This window comes from Mauremys mutica, chromosome 25, assembly GCF_020497125.1.
Source record: "Mauremys mutica isolate MM-2020 ecotype Southern chromosome 25, ASM2049712v1, whole genome shotgun sequence".
NCBI classification, from domain to species: domain Eukaryota; kingdom Metazoa; phylum Chordata; order Testudines; family Geoemydidae; genus Mauremys; species Mauremys mutica.
The window spans coordinates 16,169,879-16,188,800 of record NC_059096.1 but is presented as its reverse complement, the minus strand read 5'-3'; the positions used below and the strand labels follow the sequence as shown (position 1 = coordinate 16,188,800).

Below are 18,922 nucleotides of genomic sequence, written 5' to 3'. Positions count from 1 at the left end.
CCGCCGCCGAAGCGCAGCCCGGTCTTCGGCGGCGGGGGGCCCCTTCTGTTCCGGGACCCGCCGCCTAAGGGCCCGGAAGGCCCGCGGCGGGGACCCCCCCCGCCACCGAATTACCGCTGATAATTACCGCAGTAATTCGGCGGTGGGGGGCTCCCGCCGCGGGTCTTCGGGGCACTTTGGCGGCGGGTCCCGGAACGGAAGGGCCCCCCGCCGCCAAAGACCCCGGGCCCCCGGAATCCTCTGGGCGGCCCTGCGCAGGTGGAAGGGGTGGGGCAGGGCAAAGGTTTCAGCACCGGGGCCCACCCACTTGCTCTGGCACAGGGCCCCAGGAGACCTTAATCCACCTCTGCTCCTAACGCCCAGCAGGATCTTAATGGCTCTCCCAGTAACCAGCTCCTGCCCTTCACCTCCACACAATGTTCTGCTCCACCAAAAATTAACAGTGAAGACCTGAGACCTGGAGCAGGCTCCTGAGGCTATGACTTTACCCCTTATTCTGCTGCTGCCACTCCAGATTCTATCACGGCTGGTGTCATCTTCCATAAACTTCCCTATTTACATGCCAGACTTCCATGAATAGCTCAGACAGAAGTTATGGGCTTGCTGAAAAAATTACTGGGCGGGGTTCTCTGGCCTGTGTCCAGCAGGAGGTCAGACTAGAGGGTCATAATGATCCCGTCTGGCCTTAAAATCTATGACTAGTTTTTTCTGATATTTGATCAGCTCTGTGAATGATTTTCACGGGCTCTCCTTGCCTGGCACACACTGAGTAGCCTCCAGCACAGGAAGGCGCTACCCCCCTGCATCTGAGGTTGTAGGAAAACTGACATGCTATTATATTGTCCTTCGTGGGAAATAGATGCCCGGGAGGCTAACAAGGTGCACAGATGTCACTGACAGTGGAATTAGATGCACACATTCTTTATTACTGGGGGTGATGAGCAAGATGGAAGGAACCCTAGAGACCACTCAAGACAATCTGCCACCCTAGGCAAAACTTCGGTGTGCCACCCCACTCTTCATAGGCACTGGAGTCAGGGGGCACCAAGGGCCACTGCCCCCCCCCCCTTTTGAGAACCTGAAGAAGGTGGGAAGGGGGGAAATAAGTGCTGCCCTTGGCCTCTAAACCTTCCCTGCCACCATTACAGAGGAACATCTGGGCCAAATTTGAGAGAGTGTTGTGGCCAGGAGCACACTGCTCGAACGCTGCTCAAAAAATCACTTCTTCCAAATATCTGCCACCCTGGGCAACTGCTTAGTTTGCCTAAAGCTAGAGTGGCCCCTGAAGAACCCAGCTTGACTCTCAGATCCCAGGCTGAATTTGCAAGGCCGGCAGCTAGAAAAAACAACAACTTTTAATATGTATACAGCACATTTGAACTGGCATCATTGAGACATAATAAACGTGGAAACTTCCTCAATATTTTTTATATAAAGACATTTTTCACAGTAGAAGCAGTTTAACATTTGAACTACTCAATACCAGCTAAATTATGCTAATATAGCCCTGCTTAAGCAACAGGCATTGCCACTGTTTCTCATTAGCATGAGCCAATATTCTTGTTTGAAAAGAGACCAAGTATGGAAAATTTCATCTCTGGAGATCTCAAAAATTATGAACATCCTAAAACAGGGGTTGGCAACCTTTCAGAAGTGGCGTGCCGAATCTTCATTTATTCACTCTAATTTAAGGTTTCGCGTGCCGGTAATACATGTTAACATTTTTAGAAGGTCTCTTTCTATAAGTCTATAATATATAACTAAACTACTGTTGTTTGTAAAGTAAATAAGGCTTTTAAAATGTTTAAGAAGCTTAATTTAAAATTAAATTAAAATGCAGAGCCCCCCCAGACCGGTGGCCAGGACCCAGGCAGTGTGAGTGCCACTAAAAGTCAGCTCGCGTGCCGCCTTCGGCACCCGTGCCATAGGTTGCCTACCCCTGCCATAAAACATGAAGATATTGTGGAAACTTGATTTTTACATGACCTATAGATGATACCACTAGCATCCATGTTAATAATCAGTTGAAGCTAAAGCTATACGCCGACCATTCAGATATCCACCAACATCTAGCATTCTATCTTAAGGTTTTATCCTTCTGCCTATCACCTAGGATCTGAGCACCATCCAGTGAAATGTATTAGCAATAGCATAGTCCATAGTGAGATTCATGGAGCTGTTGATTTAATTTTAGACATAAAAGCTCTGCTTGGGGTAGCCTTATGTTTTTGTTTGATTGGCTTGTGTGTGTGTTGTGAGAAGGGAATAATGAATCTTCCTTCTCTCTTTGTTTTTCAGACGTTCATCGTCCTAAACAAAGGAAAAGCAATCTTCCGGTTCAGCACAACGCCGGCCCTATACATGCTGGGACCCTTCAATCCCCTCAGGAGAGGTGCCATCAAAGTGCTTATACATTCATATCCTTTCATAAATTAAACAGTCACTAGGCCCAGATGGGATTCACCCAAGAGTTCTGAAGGAACTCAAATATGAAATGGCAGAACTACTAACTGTGGTATGTAACCTATCACTTAAATCAGCTCCTGTACCAGATGACTGGAGAGTAGCTAATGTGACACCATCCATCCAGGATTGCCTCGATCCTGGCAATTACAGGCCGGTAAGCCTAGACTTCAGTACCAGGCAAACTGGTTGAAACTATAGTAAAGAACAAAATTGTCAGACACATAGATTAACGTAATTTGTTGGGAAAAGTCAACATGGTTTTTGTAAAGGGAAATCATGCCTCACCAATCTACTAGAATTCTTTGAGGGGTGAAGGACATAAATCCACACTGTGTAGAGGTCAAGCATAGGAGTTTATTACACACAGCACTGGTGGAGTGTCACCTGGCTTATTAGGTTCAGAGACACTGTCAATCAATTGATTACAATAGAATATATAGATTTTCCATGGTTGGGGGAAAGTGACGGGGTAGGCAGTTCCACACCCCGGAATAGGTTTTGCAGCAAGACAAGATAGCACATTAGCCAATGGTTAAAAGGTTACATAATGTCTTCGCCCATGGAGTCAAGTTAACATTTAATTAATACTTTGATAAAATGTTATTAGTACAAAATATATATGTTGAATTCTGATTTGAGGTCCATAGGAATGGAACAACTCCTCCGGTTGTCCAACAGGTACATTCCTAGGGGTTAAAGCAAAGAAACAGTGAAAGTATATGGCAATAAAGATTGTCCCCTTTATGTCTTAAGGGAGGCATTGGTCCCTGGGAAGGGAGGTGGAAGGCTGCCATATCTTATACTGACATGTACCAACTTTTCATAAACTCAAGGTTGGATCTGTGGGAAGAACGTTCCCTACAGAAGAGACTGACACAATAGGAACAGGGATCCTTTGTTCAATTTGCAACTCTGAATAAGAAACAATTATTTAGTTCTTAGCTCCAACACCTGGCAATTTGCTGACCAGGCCTATTTTAGCAAAACAAGATTATCTGTTTACCCAGCTTTCTCTTAGCTAATCACTATTTGCTAGGCCTCTGGTCTCTTGACCAAACTCTGGACTTTGGGTCTGAGAAAGAGCTGGCGCAATCCATAGACCAGGTTGTTATATAAAATGCACATGGATTTTAACCCTTCAGGGGGGTCAACAATCATGTGGGAAAGGAGGATCCAGTAGATATAGTGTACTTAGATTTTCAGAAAGCCTTTGACAAGGTCCCTCACCAAAGGCTCTTAAGCAAAGGAAGCTGTCATGGGATAAGAGGGAAGGTCCTCTCATGCATTAGTAACTGGTTAAAAGATAGGAAACAAATACATGGTCAGTTTTCAGAATGGAGAGAGGTAAATAGCGCTGTCCCCCAGAGGTCTGTACTGGGACTAGTCTGTAGCACAGCGAGACTCATCGGTGAGGCGCCTCCTGCTGGTCGTCTTGGGAATTAGCTCAACTCCAGCTCCAGAGCTCTCTGTGCTGGCTGGTGACTCGCCTGTCTCAGGCCCCGTGTCCCTCCCGGACCCCAGTGCCCCTTTACCTCTGGGTTCTGCCCCAGCAGTACCCCCACGCTCTGGGTCTCCCCTCCCAGGGGAACCCCCGATCCTCTAAGCCCACCTTGCCTCAGTGGCTACTGCCAGTCATCATCTAGCCTCCGTTCACTGGGACAGACTGCAGTCTGTAATGGCCACTCATCATTGGCAAGGGGGTTGGACCAGCTGTCTCTGCCTAATCCCAGGCTACACCTCTTTAGCCCCAGTACCTGCCTTGGGCCTTTAACAAGGTCTGCAGCCTGGGGGTTTACCAAGCTGGATCTCCCAGCTCCCTTTGCCCTTCCCCAGCACTGCTCCACTTCAGGTACCTTGCTCCCAGGCAGCCAGGCCCTTCCCACTCCAGGGCTAGAATGGGACTCCTGTCTACTGGCCCCACAGCCCTTTTATCCAGGCCAGCTGAGGCCTGATTAAGCCAGCCACACTTGGGCCAACTACCTCGCCAGCCTCCCTCAGCTGCTCTTAATCCTTGTACTTTGGAGTGGGGCAGCCAGCCCACTACACAGTCCTATTCAGTATATTCATAAATGATCTAGAAAAAGGGGTAAACAGTGAGGTGGCAAAATTTGCAGATGATACAAAACTACTCAACTATAGAACAGCTTCCATATGAAGAGAGATTAAAAAGACTGGGACTTTTCAGCTAGGAAAAGAGACGACTAAGGAGGGATATGATAGAGGTCTATAAAATCATGACTGGTGTGGAGAAAGTAAATAAGGAATTGTTATTTACTCCTTGTCATAACACAAGATCTAGGGGTCACCAAATGAAATGAATAGGCAGCAGGTTTAACACAAAAAAAAGGAAGTATTTCTTCACACAACACACAGTCAGCCTGTGGAACTCCTTGCCAGAGAATGTTGTGAAGGCCAAGACTATGACAAGGTTCAAAAAAGAACTAGCGAAGTTCCTGGATGGTAGGTCCATCAATGGCTATTAGCCAGGATGGGCAGGGATGGTGTCCTTAGCCTCCGTTTGCCAGAAGCTGCGAATGAACGACAGGGCATGGATCACTTGATGATCGGGGGCTGGGGCACATGACTTATGAGGAGAGGCTGAGGGAACTGGGATTGTTTAGACTGCAGAAGAGAAGAGTGAAGCGGGATTTGATAGCAGCCTTCAACTACCTGAAGGGGGGTTCCAAAGAGGATGGAGCTTGGCTGTTCCCAGTGGTGGCAAATGACAGAACAAGGAACAATGGTCTCAAATTGCAGTGGGGGAGTGTAGGGGACTCAACCTCCTGCGGGGTGGTGGGGCACCACACTGCCTCACTACATCCTCTTTGCTGGGTTGGGGAATACCCAGTCTATCGCCCAGACCTTCAGGCAGGGCCTGGCAAGCAGTACAAGATAAGTCCAGGCCCTGGGTCAGGGCGGGCAGCAAACAAACAGTCAGGAGCTCAGGCCCTCAGGCAGGGACTGAGCAAATAGTTCAATATAAACCCAGGCCCTGGCTTAGAGCAACCTGGGGAAGGAGGAGACTGCCACCCGTGAGGCAGGCCCACCCACTCCCCTGCGTCCCAGCCCAGGGCCCTAGCAGCAGCACAAGACCCGCTCCTGTGTCACTGGGGATCCTGGCTGCAACACACTGTCATGGGCGGGCACAGGATCCATTGGCTCTGCCCACTTTGCTGTCTGGGGGGGTTCTTCCCCTGGCGGGCTGGTGGGGCACCACACCACCTCGCTACAGGGAGGTCTAGGTTGGATATTAGGAAACACTATTTCTCTAGGAGGGTGGTAAAGCACTGGAATGGGTTACCTGGGGAGGTGGTGGAATCTCCATCCTTAGAGGTTTTTAAGGCCCGGCTTGACAAAGGCCTGTCTGGGATGATTTAGTTGGTGTTGGTCCTGCTATGAGCAGGGGTTGGACTAGATGACCTCCTGAGGTCTCTTCCAACCCGAATATTCTATGATTCTATGATTACCTGTTCTGTTCATCTGGCATTGGCCACTGTTGGAAGACAGGATACTGGGCTAGATGAACCTTTGGTCTGACCCAGTATGGCCGTTCTTATGTTCTTAAGATGGCCAGGGAGACAACCCCATGCTTGGGGTGTCCCTAGCCTCTGACTGTCAGAAATGGGAATGGGCGAGAGGGGTTGTATCACTTAATGATTGCCTGTTCTGTTCATTCCCTCCGAAGCACCTATCATTGGCCACTGTCGGAAGACAGAATACTGGGCTAGATGGAATATTGGTATGACCCAGTATGGCCCTTCTTATGTTCCCTAGAACAACTCCCAGCCTGGCAGAAAGTGTAAGTGGGGAAGTGGGATTTCGGGAGGAAGCACAAGCAGGAGACTGCAAGAGGGGAGGACTCCTGTCTCAGACCGAGAAAGCGGGACAATCAGCGAGTTATCTTAAGTGCCTATACACAAATGCAAGAAGCCTGGGGAACAAGCAGGGAGAACTAGAAGTCCTGGCACAGTCAAGGAATTATGATGTAATTGGAATAACAGAGACTTGGTGGGATAACTCACATGATTGGAGTACTGTCATGGATGGATATAAACTGTTCAGGAAGGACAGGCAGGGCAGAAAAGGTGGGGGAGTTGCGTTGTAGGTAAGAGAGCAGTATGACTGCTCAGAGCTCCAGTATGAAACTGCAGAAAAACCTGAGAGTCTCTGGATTAAATTTAGAAGTATGAACAACACGGGTGATGTCGTGGTGGGAGTCTGCTACAGACCACCGGACCAGGAGGATGAGGTGGACGAGGCTTTCTTCCAGCAACTAACAGAAGTTGCTAGATCACAGGCCCTTGTTCTCATGGGTGACTTTAATCACACCGATATCTGCTGGGAGAGCAATACAGCAGTGCACAAGCAATCCAGGAAGTTTCTGGAAAGTGTAGGGGACAATTTCCTGGTGCAAGTGCTGGAGGAACCAACTAGGGGAAAAGCTCTTCTTGACCTGTTGCTCACAAACAAGGAAGAAATAGTAGAGGAAGCAATAGTGGATGGGAACCTGGGAGGCAGTGATCATGAGATGGTCGAGTTCAGGATCCTGACACAAGGAAGAAAGGAGAGCAGTAGAACAGAGACCCTGGACTTCAGAAAAGCAGACTTCGACTCCCTCAGGGAACTGATGGGCAAGGTCCCCTGGGAGAATAACATGACGGGGAAAGGAGTTGAGGGAAGCTGGCTGTATTTTAAAGAAACCTTATTGAGGTTGCAGGAACAAACCATCCCGATGTATAGGAAGAAAAGTAAATATGGCAGGCGACCAGCTTGGCTTAACAGTGAAATCCTTGCTCGTCTTAAACACAAAAGAACAGCTTACAAGAAGTGGAAGATTGGACAAATAACCAGGGAGGAGTATACAAGTATTGCTCAGGCATGCAGGAGTGAAATTAGGAAGGCCAAATCACACTTGGAGTTGCAGCTACCTGGAGATGTTAGGAGTTTCTTCAGATATGTTAGCAACAAGAAGAAAGTCAAAGAAAATGTGGGCCCCTTGCTAAATGAGGGAGGGAACCTAGTGACAGAGGATGTGGAGAAAGCTAGTGTACTCAATGCTTTTTTTGCCTCTGTCTTCACAGACAAGGTCAGCTCCCAGACAGATGCACTCTGCAGCACGGTATGGGGAGGAGGTGACCAGCTCTCTGTGGAGAAAGAAGTAGTTCGGGACTATTTAGAAAAGCTGAACGAGCACAAGTCCATGGGGCCGGATGCACTGCATCCGAGGGTGCTAAAGGAATTGGCCGATGAGATTGCAGAGCCATTGGCCATTATCTTTGAAAAATCATGGCGATCGGGGAAGGTCCTTGATGACTGGAAAAAGGCTAATGTAGTGCCCATCTTTAAAAAAGGGAAGAAGGAAGATCCAGAGAACTACAGGCCAGTCAGTCTCACCTCAGTCCCTGGAAAAATCATGGAACAGGTCCTCAAGGAATCAATTCTGAACCACTTAAAGGAGGGGAAAGTGATCAGGAACAGTCAGCATGGATTCACCAAGGGCAAGTCATGCCTGACTAACCTAATTGCCTTCTATGATGAGATAACCGGCTCTGTGGATGAGGGGAAAGCAGTGGATGTGCTATTTCTGGACTTTAGCAAAGCTTTTGATACAGTCTCCCACAGTATTCTTGCCAGCAAGTTAAAGAAGTCTCGGCTGCATGAATGGACGATAAGGTGGATAGAAAACTGGCTAGATGATCGGGCTCAACGGGTAGTGATCAATGGTTCCATGTCTAGTTGGCAGCCGGTATCAAGTGGAGTGCCCCAAGGGTCGGTGCTGGGGACGGTTTTGTTCAATATCTTCATTAACGATCTGGAGGATGGTGTGGACTGCACCCTTAGCAAGTTTGCAGATGACACTAAACTGGGAGGAGTGGTTGATACGCTGGAGGGTAGGGATAGGATACAGAGGGACCTAGACAAATTAGAGGATTGGGCCAAAAGAAATATGATGAGGTTCAACAAGGACAAGTGCAGAGTCCTGCACTTAGGACGGAAGAATCCCATGCACTGCTACAGACTAGGGACCGAATGGCTGGGCAGCAGTTCTGCAGAAAAGGACCTAGGGGTTACGGTGGACGAAAAGCTGAATATGAGTCAACAGTGTGCCCTTGTTGCCAAGAAGGCTAATGGCATTTTGGGTTGTATAAGTAGGGGCATTTCCAGCAGATCGAGGGATGTGATCATTCCCCTCTACTCAGCACTGGTGAGGCCTCATTTGGAGTACTGTGTCCAGTTTTGGGCCCCACACTACAAGAAGGATGTGGATAAATTGGAGAGAGTCCAGCGGAGGGCAACAAAAATGGTTAGGGGGCTGGAACACATGACTTATGAGGAGAGGCTGAGGGAACTGGGATTGTTTAGTCTGCAGAAGAGAAGAATGAGGGGGGATTTGATAGCTGCTTTCAACTACCCAAAAGGGGTTCCAAAGAGGATGGATCTAGACTGTTCTCAGTGGTAGAAGATGACAGAACAAGGAGTAATGGTCTCAAGTTGCAGAGGGGGAGGTTTAGGTTGGATATTAGGAAAAACTTTTTTACTAGTAGGGTGGTGAAGCACTGGAATGGGTTACCTAGGGAGGTGGTGGAATCTCCTTCCTTAGAGGTTTTTAAGGTCAGGCTTGACAAAGCCCTGGCTGGGATGATTTAGTTGGGTTTGGTCCTGCTTTGAGCAGGGGGTTGGACTAGGTGACCTCCTGAGGTCCCTTCCAACCCTGAGATTCTATGATTCTATGATTCTATGTTTCTCCTTTACAAGGTCAAGAATTTGGAGTCTCAAGAGAGAATTGCACTGGGAGGGGTTGGGTCACTGGTCACATCTCATCAGCCCAGGCTTATCCTAGTGTGGCCTTTGATACCATTGCTAATGCTACATTTCCTGAGTTCAAGGAGTGGCAAGGACCCACAGCACAGCCAGCCTGAGGGTTTTTTTTGCGAACAGGGTCTGCTAACAGGGAGTTTCGCAAGGGAGTTTAGAAGGGGAGTGGGAAGGGAGTGGGAGGCCCTCGCCAGCCCTAACCCCTTCCCCGTGGCCCCCCCCAAAACCTATAAACCGAACCACATTCCAAAACTACTTTCCATAAACCACCCTTTCACTAACTAGGAGACAATGCAGGCAGAAGCCCAGCAGCAGAGTGGGGGCTATCCAGTTTATTGCGCTGACTGTCGCACGTATGATTACCTGCCCTGTGGGCGGGTGGCGTATGTGTGCAGTCGGTGCAAGGAGCTCCTGGCCCTCAGAGACCATATACGGACTTTGGAGGCCAGGGTGGCGGAACTGGAAGAGCTGAGAGAGGCAGAGAGGTATGTTGATGAGGCTTTCCGGGACACTGTAGAATTGTCCCACCTCCGCTCAGACAGCTCCTTTGCTGTTGAGGAGGAAGAAGGGCCCAGGGAAGTAGAGCAGTCAATGGGAGCAGAGGGAAACCTTCCCGTAGTTGGGACCCTCCTTCCAGATGGTGCTGGGGTTGCCTCTCGCACTGAGGTTGCCTCTCCGGGGGAGGGAACTCCAGTTTCTAGGAAAAGGCAGGTGTTAGTAATGGGAGATTCGATTATTAGAAATGTAGATAGCTGGGTCTGTGATGACCGGGAGAACCGTATGGTGACTTGCCTGCCTGGTGCAAAGGTTGCGGACCTCTCGAGGCATCTAGATAGACTTATGTGTAGTGCTGGGGAGGAGCCGGTGGTCGTGGTACATGTAGGTACCAATGACATAGGGAAGGGTAGGAGAGATGTCCCAGAAGCCAAATTTAGGCTGCTAGGGAAGAGACTGAAATTCAGGACCTCTATGGTGGCATTTTCAGAAATGCTCCCAGTTCCACGCGCAGGGCCAGGTAGGCAGGCAGAGCTTCAGAGTCTCAATGCGTGGATGAGACGATGGTGTAGAGAGGAGGGGTTCATGTTCACTAGGAACTGGGGAAACTTCTGGGATGGGAGGAGCCTATACAGGGGAGATGGGCTCCACCTAAACCAAAGTGGAACCAGACTGCTGGCACTAAACATTAAAAAGGTTGTAGAGCAGTTTTTAAACTAGGAGATGGGGGAAAGCCGACTGCTGCAGAGGAGCGTGTGGATCGGACACAGACTTCTCTTAGGGGAGAGTCTAATGATAGAGAATCTCCAGGTTATAGTCAGGAGCAGAGGAATGAGAAGTATAATGTAAGGGCCAGATCAGATGATAAACAGTCACATAAAAAAGAATCTGGCACATCAGAAAAAGGCAGGCTAATAAACAGGGACAAGTTTTTAAAGTGCTTGTACACAAATGCCAGAAGTCTAAATAATAAGATGGGTGAACTAGAGTGCCTTGTGATAAAGGAGGATATAGATATAATAGGCATCACAGAAACCTGGTGGACTGAGAGCAATCAATGGGACACAATCATTCCGGGGTACAAAATATATCGGAAGGACAGAACAGGCCGTGCAGGGGGAGGAGTGGCACTATATGTTAAAGAAAGTGTAGATTCAAATGAAGTAAAAATCTTAAGCGAATCCACAGGTTCCACAGAGTCTCTATGGATAGAAATTTCATGCTCTAGTAAAAATATAACAGTAGGGATCTATTATCGACCACCTGACCAGGACAGTAATAGTGATGATGAAATGCTAAGGGAAATTAGAGAGGCTCTCAAAATTAAGAACCCAATAATAGTGGGGGATTTCAATTATCCCCATATTGACTGGGAACATTTCACTTCAGGACAAAATGCAGAGATAAAATTTCTCGATACTTTAAATGACTGCTTCATGGAGCAGCTGGTACGGGAACCCACAAGGGGAGAGGCGACTCTAGATTTAATCCTGAGTGGAGCGCAGGAGCTGGTCCAAGAGGTAACTATAGCAGGACCGCTTGGAAATAGTGACCATAATACAATAGCATTCAACATCCCTGTGGTGGGAAGAACATCTCAACTGCCCAACACTGTGGCTTTTAATTTCAAAAGGGGGAACTATACAAAAATGAGGGGGTTAGTTAGACAAAAGTTAAAAGGTACAGTGACTAAAGTGAAATCCCTGCAAGTTGCGTGGGCCCTTTTTAAAGACACCATAATAGAGGCCCAACTTCAATGTATACCCCAAATTAAGAAAAACAGTAAAAGAACTAAAAAAGAGCCACCGTGGATTAACAACCATGTAAAAGAAGCAGTGAGAGATAAAAAGACTTCCTTTAAAAAGTGGAAGTCAAATCCTAGTGAGGCAAATAGAAAGGAGCACAAACACTGCCAACTTAAGTGCAAGAGTGTAATAAGAAAAGCCAAAGAGGAGTTTGAAGAACGGCTAGCCAAAAACTCCAAAGGTAATAACAAAATGTTTTTTAAGTACATCAGAAGCAGGAAGCCTGTTAAACAACCAGTGGGGCCCCTTGACGATGAAAATACAAAAGGAGCGCTTAAAGATGATAAAGTCATTGCGGAGAAACTAAATGGGTTCTTTGCTTCAGTCTTCACGGCTGAGGATGTTAGGGAGATTCCCAAACCTGAGCTGGCCTTTGTAGGTGACAAATCTGAGGAACTGGCACAGATTGAAGTGTCACTAGAGGAGGTTTTGGAATTAATTGATAAACTCAACATTAACAAGTCACCGGGACCAGATGGAATTCACCCAAGAGTTCTGAAAGAACTCAAATGTGAAGTTGTGGAACTATTAACTAAGGTTTGTAACCTGTCCTTTAAATCAGCTTCGGTACCCAATGACTGGAAGTTAGCTAATGTAACGCCAATATTTAAAAAGGGCTCTAGGGGTGATCCCGGCAATTACAGACCGGTAAGTCTAACGTCGGTACCGGGCAAATTAGTTGAAACAATAGTAAAGAATAAAATTGTCAGACACATAGAAAAACATAAACTCTTGAGCAATAGTCAACATGGTTTCTGTAAAGGGAAATCGTGTCTTACTAATCTATTAGAGTTCTTTGAACGGGTCAACAAACATGTGGACAAGGGGGATCCGGTGGACATAGTGTACTTAGATTTCCAGAAAGCCTTTGACAAGGTCCCTCACCAAAGGCTTTTACGTAAATTAAGCTGTCATGGGATAAAAGGGAAGGTCCTTTCATGGATTGAGAACTGGTTAAAGGACAGGGAACAAAGGGTAGGAATTAATGGTAAATTCTCAGAATGGAGAGGGGTAACTAGTGGTGTTCCCCAAGGGTCAGTCCTAGGACCAATCCTATTCAATGTATTCATAAATGATCTGTAGAAAGGGGTAAACAGTGAGGTGGCAAAGTTTGCAGATGATACTAAACTACTCAAGATAGTTAAGACCAAAGCAGATTGTGAAGAACTTCAAAAAGATCTCACAAAACTAAATGATTGGGCAACAAAATGGCAAATGAAATTTAATGTGGATAAATGTAAAGTAATGCACATTGGAAAAAATAACCCCAACTATACATACAACATGATGGGGGCTAATTTAGCTACAACGAGTCAGGAAAAAGATCTTGGGGTTATCGTGGATAGTTCTCTGAAGATGTCCACGCAGTGTGCAGAGGCAGTCAAAAAAGCAAACAGGATGTTAGGAATCATTAAAAAGGGGATAGAGAATAAGACTGAGAATATATTATTGCCCTTATATAAATCCATGGTACGCCCACATCTCGAATCCTGTGTACAGATGTGGTCTCCTCACCTCAATAAAGATATTCTAGCACTAGAAAAGGTTCAGAAAAGAGCAACTAAAATGATTAGGGGTTTAGAGAGGGTCCCATATGAGGAAAGATTAAAGAGGCTAGGACTCTTCAGTTTGGAAAAGAGAAGACTAAAGGGGGACATGATAGAGGTATATAAAATCATGAGTGATGTTGAGAAAGTGGATAAGGAAAAGTTATTTACTTATTCCCATAATACAAGAACTAGGGGTCACCAAATGAAATTAATAGGCAGCAGGTTTAAAACAAATAAAAGGAAGTTCTTCTTCATGCAGCGCACAGTCAACTTGTGGAACTCCTTACCTGAGGAGGTTGTGCAGGCTAGGACTATAACAATGTTTAAAAGGGGACTGGATAAATTCATGGTGGCTAAGTCCATAACTGGCTATTAGCCAGGATGGGTAAGAATGTTATCCCTTGCCTCTGTTCGTCAGAGGATGGAGATGGATGGCAGGAGAGAGATCACTTGATCATTGCCTGTTAGGTTCACTCCCTCAGGGGCACCTGGCATTGGCCACTGTCGGTAGACAGATACTGGGCTAGATGGACCTTTGGTCTGACCCGGTACGGCCTTTCTTATGTTCTTATGTTCTTATGATGTTTATTTACTTGTGGCTAAGCACAGGCCACCCAGTTTTCACAAATTGAGGCACCCATTGACATTGGCTGTCTCTATTCTTGGTAGCCCAGCTTCAGGCACCTAGTCAGCTCCTGGGGGGGCATCTAGTGGTGAGGCCCCCAATGTCCGTGGTCACTATAGTCCAGCTAAAGTGGAGTGAGGAGAGATTCTTGGAGTGAAGCCCTGGGCAGGAAGCCTTTTCAGGGAGTGCTTTAGGGTGGGTTTTGAAAGAGAGAGAGGTTGCTTGTGGGACAAGAGGCACTGCTCCAAACATGGGACGGTGTGAACCAGGGAACTAAACTGAGAGAGAGACAGAAACCACTGGAGAAGCAAGAGGAGGAAAGATCGAGGGGTGCTCAAGGGTTGGAGGGGGCTGGGGAGCAGGAGAAACTGAGAATAGAGCTGTTGTTGGGGTTGCAGCTTTGAAGATGGAGGAGTAAGAGACAGGAAGCCAGAGTCCCAGGAGTGTGAGGTAGGGCTGGGGAGTGGGGAGTAATTCGGCCAGAGCCACAAGCAATGATTTAGATTGTCCAGGGCAGTAAGGGCAGGATGTGAGTAGGAGAATTATACTGATTGGGGCAAGAGATGATGAGCTGCCAGAGAGGGATGTTAGCAGTGTGGAGGGTGAGGGGAGGCGATGTGAGAGAGGAGGAAGTGGCAGGAGTCACTTGGGTCAGAGTCAGAGATAACACCATCTCTTAGGTCCAAGAGATGTAGAGGATGGAGAAGGCAGGTGGTGGGAGGGAGCCAGGAGAGAAGATACAGAGCTCAGGTTTGCAAAGAGTGAGTGTGAGCAGATGGTGGGACATCTAACAGGAGGTGTCGGTTCCAGATGCAGGACTGGACAGAAGAGGAGGAGCTGGGTGGAGTGGTGGATTTGGAATCCCTGCTACAGAGGGATAGCTGGGGGAATTAGGTCACCCAAGCAAGGAGAAGGAACAGGGAGAGGGTCGCCAGCAGACGGGCAGAGGGGAAAGGACAAGGACCAATGGAAGGAGATACCAAGGGCATGTCTATACTAGATAGCGCTGTAGCATAGACACTATGCCGACGGGAGGCGTTCGCCTGTCACTGTAGTTCATCCACCTCCCTGAGAAGTGGTAGCTAGGGCAACGGAAGAATTCTTCCATCGGCCAAGTGTTGTCCGCACTTGGATCTAGGATGGCTTAACTACATTTCATACCCCTGAGCAACATAGCTGGAGAGACCTAAGCTTTAGGGGGAGCCCAGGCCTGGGATGTGAAAGGAGCTTTGGAAGAGAACCAGGAGAGGCCAAGGAAGGAGAGAGCATCAGAAGCCACAGAGACACTGAGAGATGGGGAACAGGCCACGAGGCCGAGCCAGGAAGGGGAGCAGAGATGGTGCAGGTGGTGGGGAGGGAGACAAAAGTCAGACTGCAGGGGATCTAGGAGCAAGGCCAGATTTCCCATTAGGCACAGTGCCTAGGGCCGCCGGCATTCTAAGGGTGCCTAAAAATTCAATTTTTGCCGCTCCTGGGTCCTGGCAGGGGGCTGGGCCGGCTGAGAGGAAGACGGCGCCACACAGCCCTGCTGGAGCGCTCCTCGCTTAACCCCGTGGATCCGGTCACCTCCCAGCAAAAAAAAAAAATTGGCAGGGCCACCGGAGCAGGAAAGCGGGGGCGGGGGGCGGGAGAGGGAAGAAACGGCGCGGTTGGAGTAGCAAAGCGGGGGGGGGGAACAACACAAAAACGGCGCCACTGGAGCACCAAAGCTGGGGGGGAACACGGCGCGGCTGGAGCGGCAAAGGGAGGGGGAAACACGGCGCGGCTAGAGTGGCAAAGGGAGGGGGAACACGGCGCGGCTGGAGCGACAAAGGGGGGCGGGCGGGGGGAGAAACAACGGCGTGGCCGGCAAAGCAGGGGAAAACAAAACAAAAAACCCGACAGGGCAGCCAGAGCAGCCAACAAAAAAAATAAGAAAAAGAAAAAGAAAAAAAAGCGACTCTGCTGCCCCAAGCACGAGCTTGCTCAGCTGGTGCCTGGGCAGGACACAGGAGAGTGGGTCTCTGGAGGGGCTTGTGGGGGGGCTCTGGGCAGTGAGGGGATGGAGGACAGTGGGCAGTGGGGCACTTGGCGGTGGGCAGTGGAGGAGGTTTGTGTGTTTCAGGGTGTTTGGAAGTGGGGGTCTGTGGGCAGTGGGGCGCTGGGCAGTGGAGAAGGTTTGTGTGTTTCAGGGTGTTTGGCAGTGGGGGGTCTGTGCGCAGAGGGGTGCTGGGCAGTGGGGAGTGGAGGAGGTTTGTGTGTTTCAGGGTGTTTGGAAGTGGGGGGTCTGTGCGCAGAGGGGCGCTGGGCAGTGGGCAGTGGAGGAGGTTTGTGTGTTTCAGGGTGTTTGGCAGTGGGGGGTTTGTGGGCAGTGAGGCGCTTGGCAGTGGGCAGTGGAGGAGGTTTGTGTGTTTCAGGGTGTTTGGCAGTGGGGGTCTGTGGGCAGAGGGGCGCTGGGCCGTGGGGAGTGGAGGAGGTTTGTGTGTTTCAGGGTGTTCGGCAGTGGGGGGTCTGTGGGCAGAGGGGCGCTGGGCAGTGGGCAGTGGAGGAGGTTTGTGTGTTTCAGGGTGTTTGGCAGTGGAGGGTCTGTGGGCCGAGGGGCGCTGGGCAGTGGGCAGTGGAGGAGGTTTGTGTGTTTCAGGGTGTTTGGCAGTGGGGGGTCTGTGGGCAGAGGGGCGCTGGGCAGTGGGCAGTGGAGGAGGTTTGTGTGTTTCAGGGTGTTTGGCAGTGGGGGTCTGTGGGCAGAGGGGCGCTGGGCCGTGGGGAGTGGAGGAGGTTTGTGTGTTTCAGGGTGTTTGGCAGTGGGGGGTCTGTGGGCAGAGGGGCGCTGGGCAGTGGGCAGTGGAGGAGGTTTGTGTGTTTCAGGGTGTTTGGCAGTGGGGGGTCTGTGCGCAGAGGGGCGCTGGGCAGTGGGGAGTGGAGGAGGTTTGTGTGTTTCAGGGTGTTTGGCAGTGGGGGGGTCTGTGGGCAGAGGGGCGCTGGGCAGTGGGCAGTGGAGGAGGTTTGTGTGTTTCAGGGTGTTTGGCAGTGGGGGGTTTGTGGGCAGTGGGGCACCTGGCGGTGGGCAGTGGAGGAGGTTTGTGTGTTTCAGGGTGTTTGGCAGTGGGGGGTTTGTGGGCAGTGGAGCGCTTGGCGGTGGGCAGTGGAGGAGGTTTGTGTGTTTCAGGGTGTTTGGCAGTGGGGGTCTGTGGGCAGAGGGGCGCTGGGCAGTGGGGAGTGTAGGAGGTTTGTGTGTTTCAGGGTGTTTGGCAGTGGGGGGTCTTTGGGCAGTGGGGCGCTGGGCAGTGGGCAGTGGAGGAGGTTTGTGTGTTTCAGGGTGTTAGGCAGTGGGGGTCTGTGGGCAGAGGGGCGCTGGGCAGTGGGCAGTGGAGGAGGTTTGTGTGTTTCAGGGTGTTCGGCAGTGGGGGGTCTGTGGGCAGAGGGGTGTTGGGCAGTGGGGAGTGGAGGAGGTTTGTGTGTTTCAGGGTGTTCGGCAGTGGGGGGTCTGTGGGCCGAGGGGCGCTGGGCAGTGGGCAGTGGAGGAGGCTTGTGTGTTTCAGGGTGTTTGGCAGTGGGGGGTCTGTGGGCAGAGGGGCGCTGGGCAGTGGGCAGTGGAGGAGGTTTGTGTGTTTCAGGGTGTTCGGCAGTGGGGGGTCTGTGGGCAGAGGGGTGTTGGGCAGTGGGCAGTGGAGGAGGTTTGTTTGTTTCAGGGTGTTCGGCGGTGGGGGTCTGTGGGCCGAGGGGCGCTGGGCAGTGGGCAGTGGAGGAGGTTTGTTTGTTTCAGGGTGTTCGGCGGTGGGGGTCTGTGGGCCGAGGGGCGCTGGGCAGTGGGCAGTGGAGGAGGTTTGTGTGTTTCAGGGTGTTTGGCAGTGGGGGTCTGTGGGCCGAGGGGCGCTGGGCAGTGGGCAGTGGAGGAGGTTTGTGTGTTTCAGGGTGTTCGGCAGTGGGGGGTCTGTGGGCAGAGGGGTGTTGGGCAGTGGGCAGTGGAGGAGGTTTGTTTGTTTCAGGGTGTTCGGCAGTGGGGGTCTGTGGGCCGAGGGGCGCTGGGTCGTGGGCAGTGGAGGAGGTTTGTTTGTTTCAGGGTGTTTGGCAGTGGGGGGTCTGTGGGCAGAGGGGCGCTGGGCAGTGGGCAGTGGAGGAGGTTTGTGTGTTTCGGGGTGTTCGGCAGTGGGGGGTCTGTGGGCAGTGGGGCGCTGGGCAGTGGGCAGTGGAGGAGGTTTGTGTGTTTCAGGGTGTTTGGCAGTGGGGGTCTGTGGGCCGAGGGGCGCTGGGCCGTGGGCAGTGGAGGAGGTTTGTTTGTTTCAGGGTGTTCGGCAGTGGGGGGTCTGTGGGCCGAGGGGCGCTGGGCAGTGGGCAGTGGAGGAGGTTTGTGTGTTTCAGGGTGTTTGGCAGTGGGGGGTCTGTGGGCAGAGGGGCGCTGGGCAGTGGGCAGTGGAGGAGGTTTGTGTGTTTCAGGGTGTTTGGCAGTGGGGGTCTGTGGGCCGAGGGGCGCTGGGGTGCCTAAAAGTTAAAAGTGGCGGTTTGGAGCTCCAAGCCGCTGCGAGCGCTGGGGTCCACCCCACAGTTCCCGGCCACCAGGGTCGGCAGGGGACAGGGGGCTTGGAACGGCGAGACGCAGGCGGCAGGGGACGCTGGAGCTCTGAGCCCCTGCAAGTGGTGCAGGGGAACTTGTAGCCAGGGGCCCCGCAGCTGCCCAGCCCCCGGGAGCGGCGTGGGGACCCTGCCTAGGGGCACACAAGGTATAAATCTGGCCTTGCCTAGGAGGGAGCCCAGCTGCCGGGGGTGCAGCGTGTACTAAGAGCTGAAGGGTCATGGGAAGGAGGAGCTAGGACGAGGGAGGTTAAGGCAGAGAGGGCAGCAGGGAGCGTAAGGAGAATATGAACAGAGAAGTGTTCACCTGCTCTGGCCAGGAGAGTCAGAGAGTTTTAAGGCCAGAAGGGACCACCATGATCACCCAGTCTGACCTCCCAGGCAAGCCAGCAGTAGGAATTCATTCCTGCTTCGAGTCAAATAGCTGTAGCTGAACCTGAGCATCTCTTTAAGGGGCCCATTCGTGCCTGTGGTGAGGGCCCGTCTCAGCTGCGTGAAGGGCCCAGTACCCAGAAGTGAGGAGAATCAGAGGCATGCAGGGCTCTGGGCCAGTGGAGACATAGGTGGGGTCAGGTTGCTAGGGAGAGAGGTGGGAGGCGAAAGGGAAGATCCTGTTT

At 50.7% G+C, this 18,922-nt stretch overlaps 1 protein-coding gene across 1 annotated transcript in view; it reads left to right on the top strand.

Moving 5' to 3' along the window:
* The window catches only part of LOC123356399 (sodium channel protein type 4 subunit alpha-like), a 138,285-nt gene that overhangs the window by 9,587 nt on the left and 109,776 nt on the right, over positions 1-18,922 (top strand). Inside the window, exon 2 of the mRNA XM_044999638.1 lies at positions 2,299-2,417. Within this exon, the coding sequence (XP_044855573.1) occupies positions 2,299-2,417 (119 nt within the window). The remainder of the gene's footprint in view (positions 1-2,298; positions 2,418-18,922) is intronic.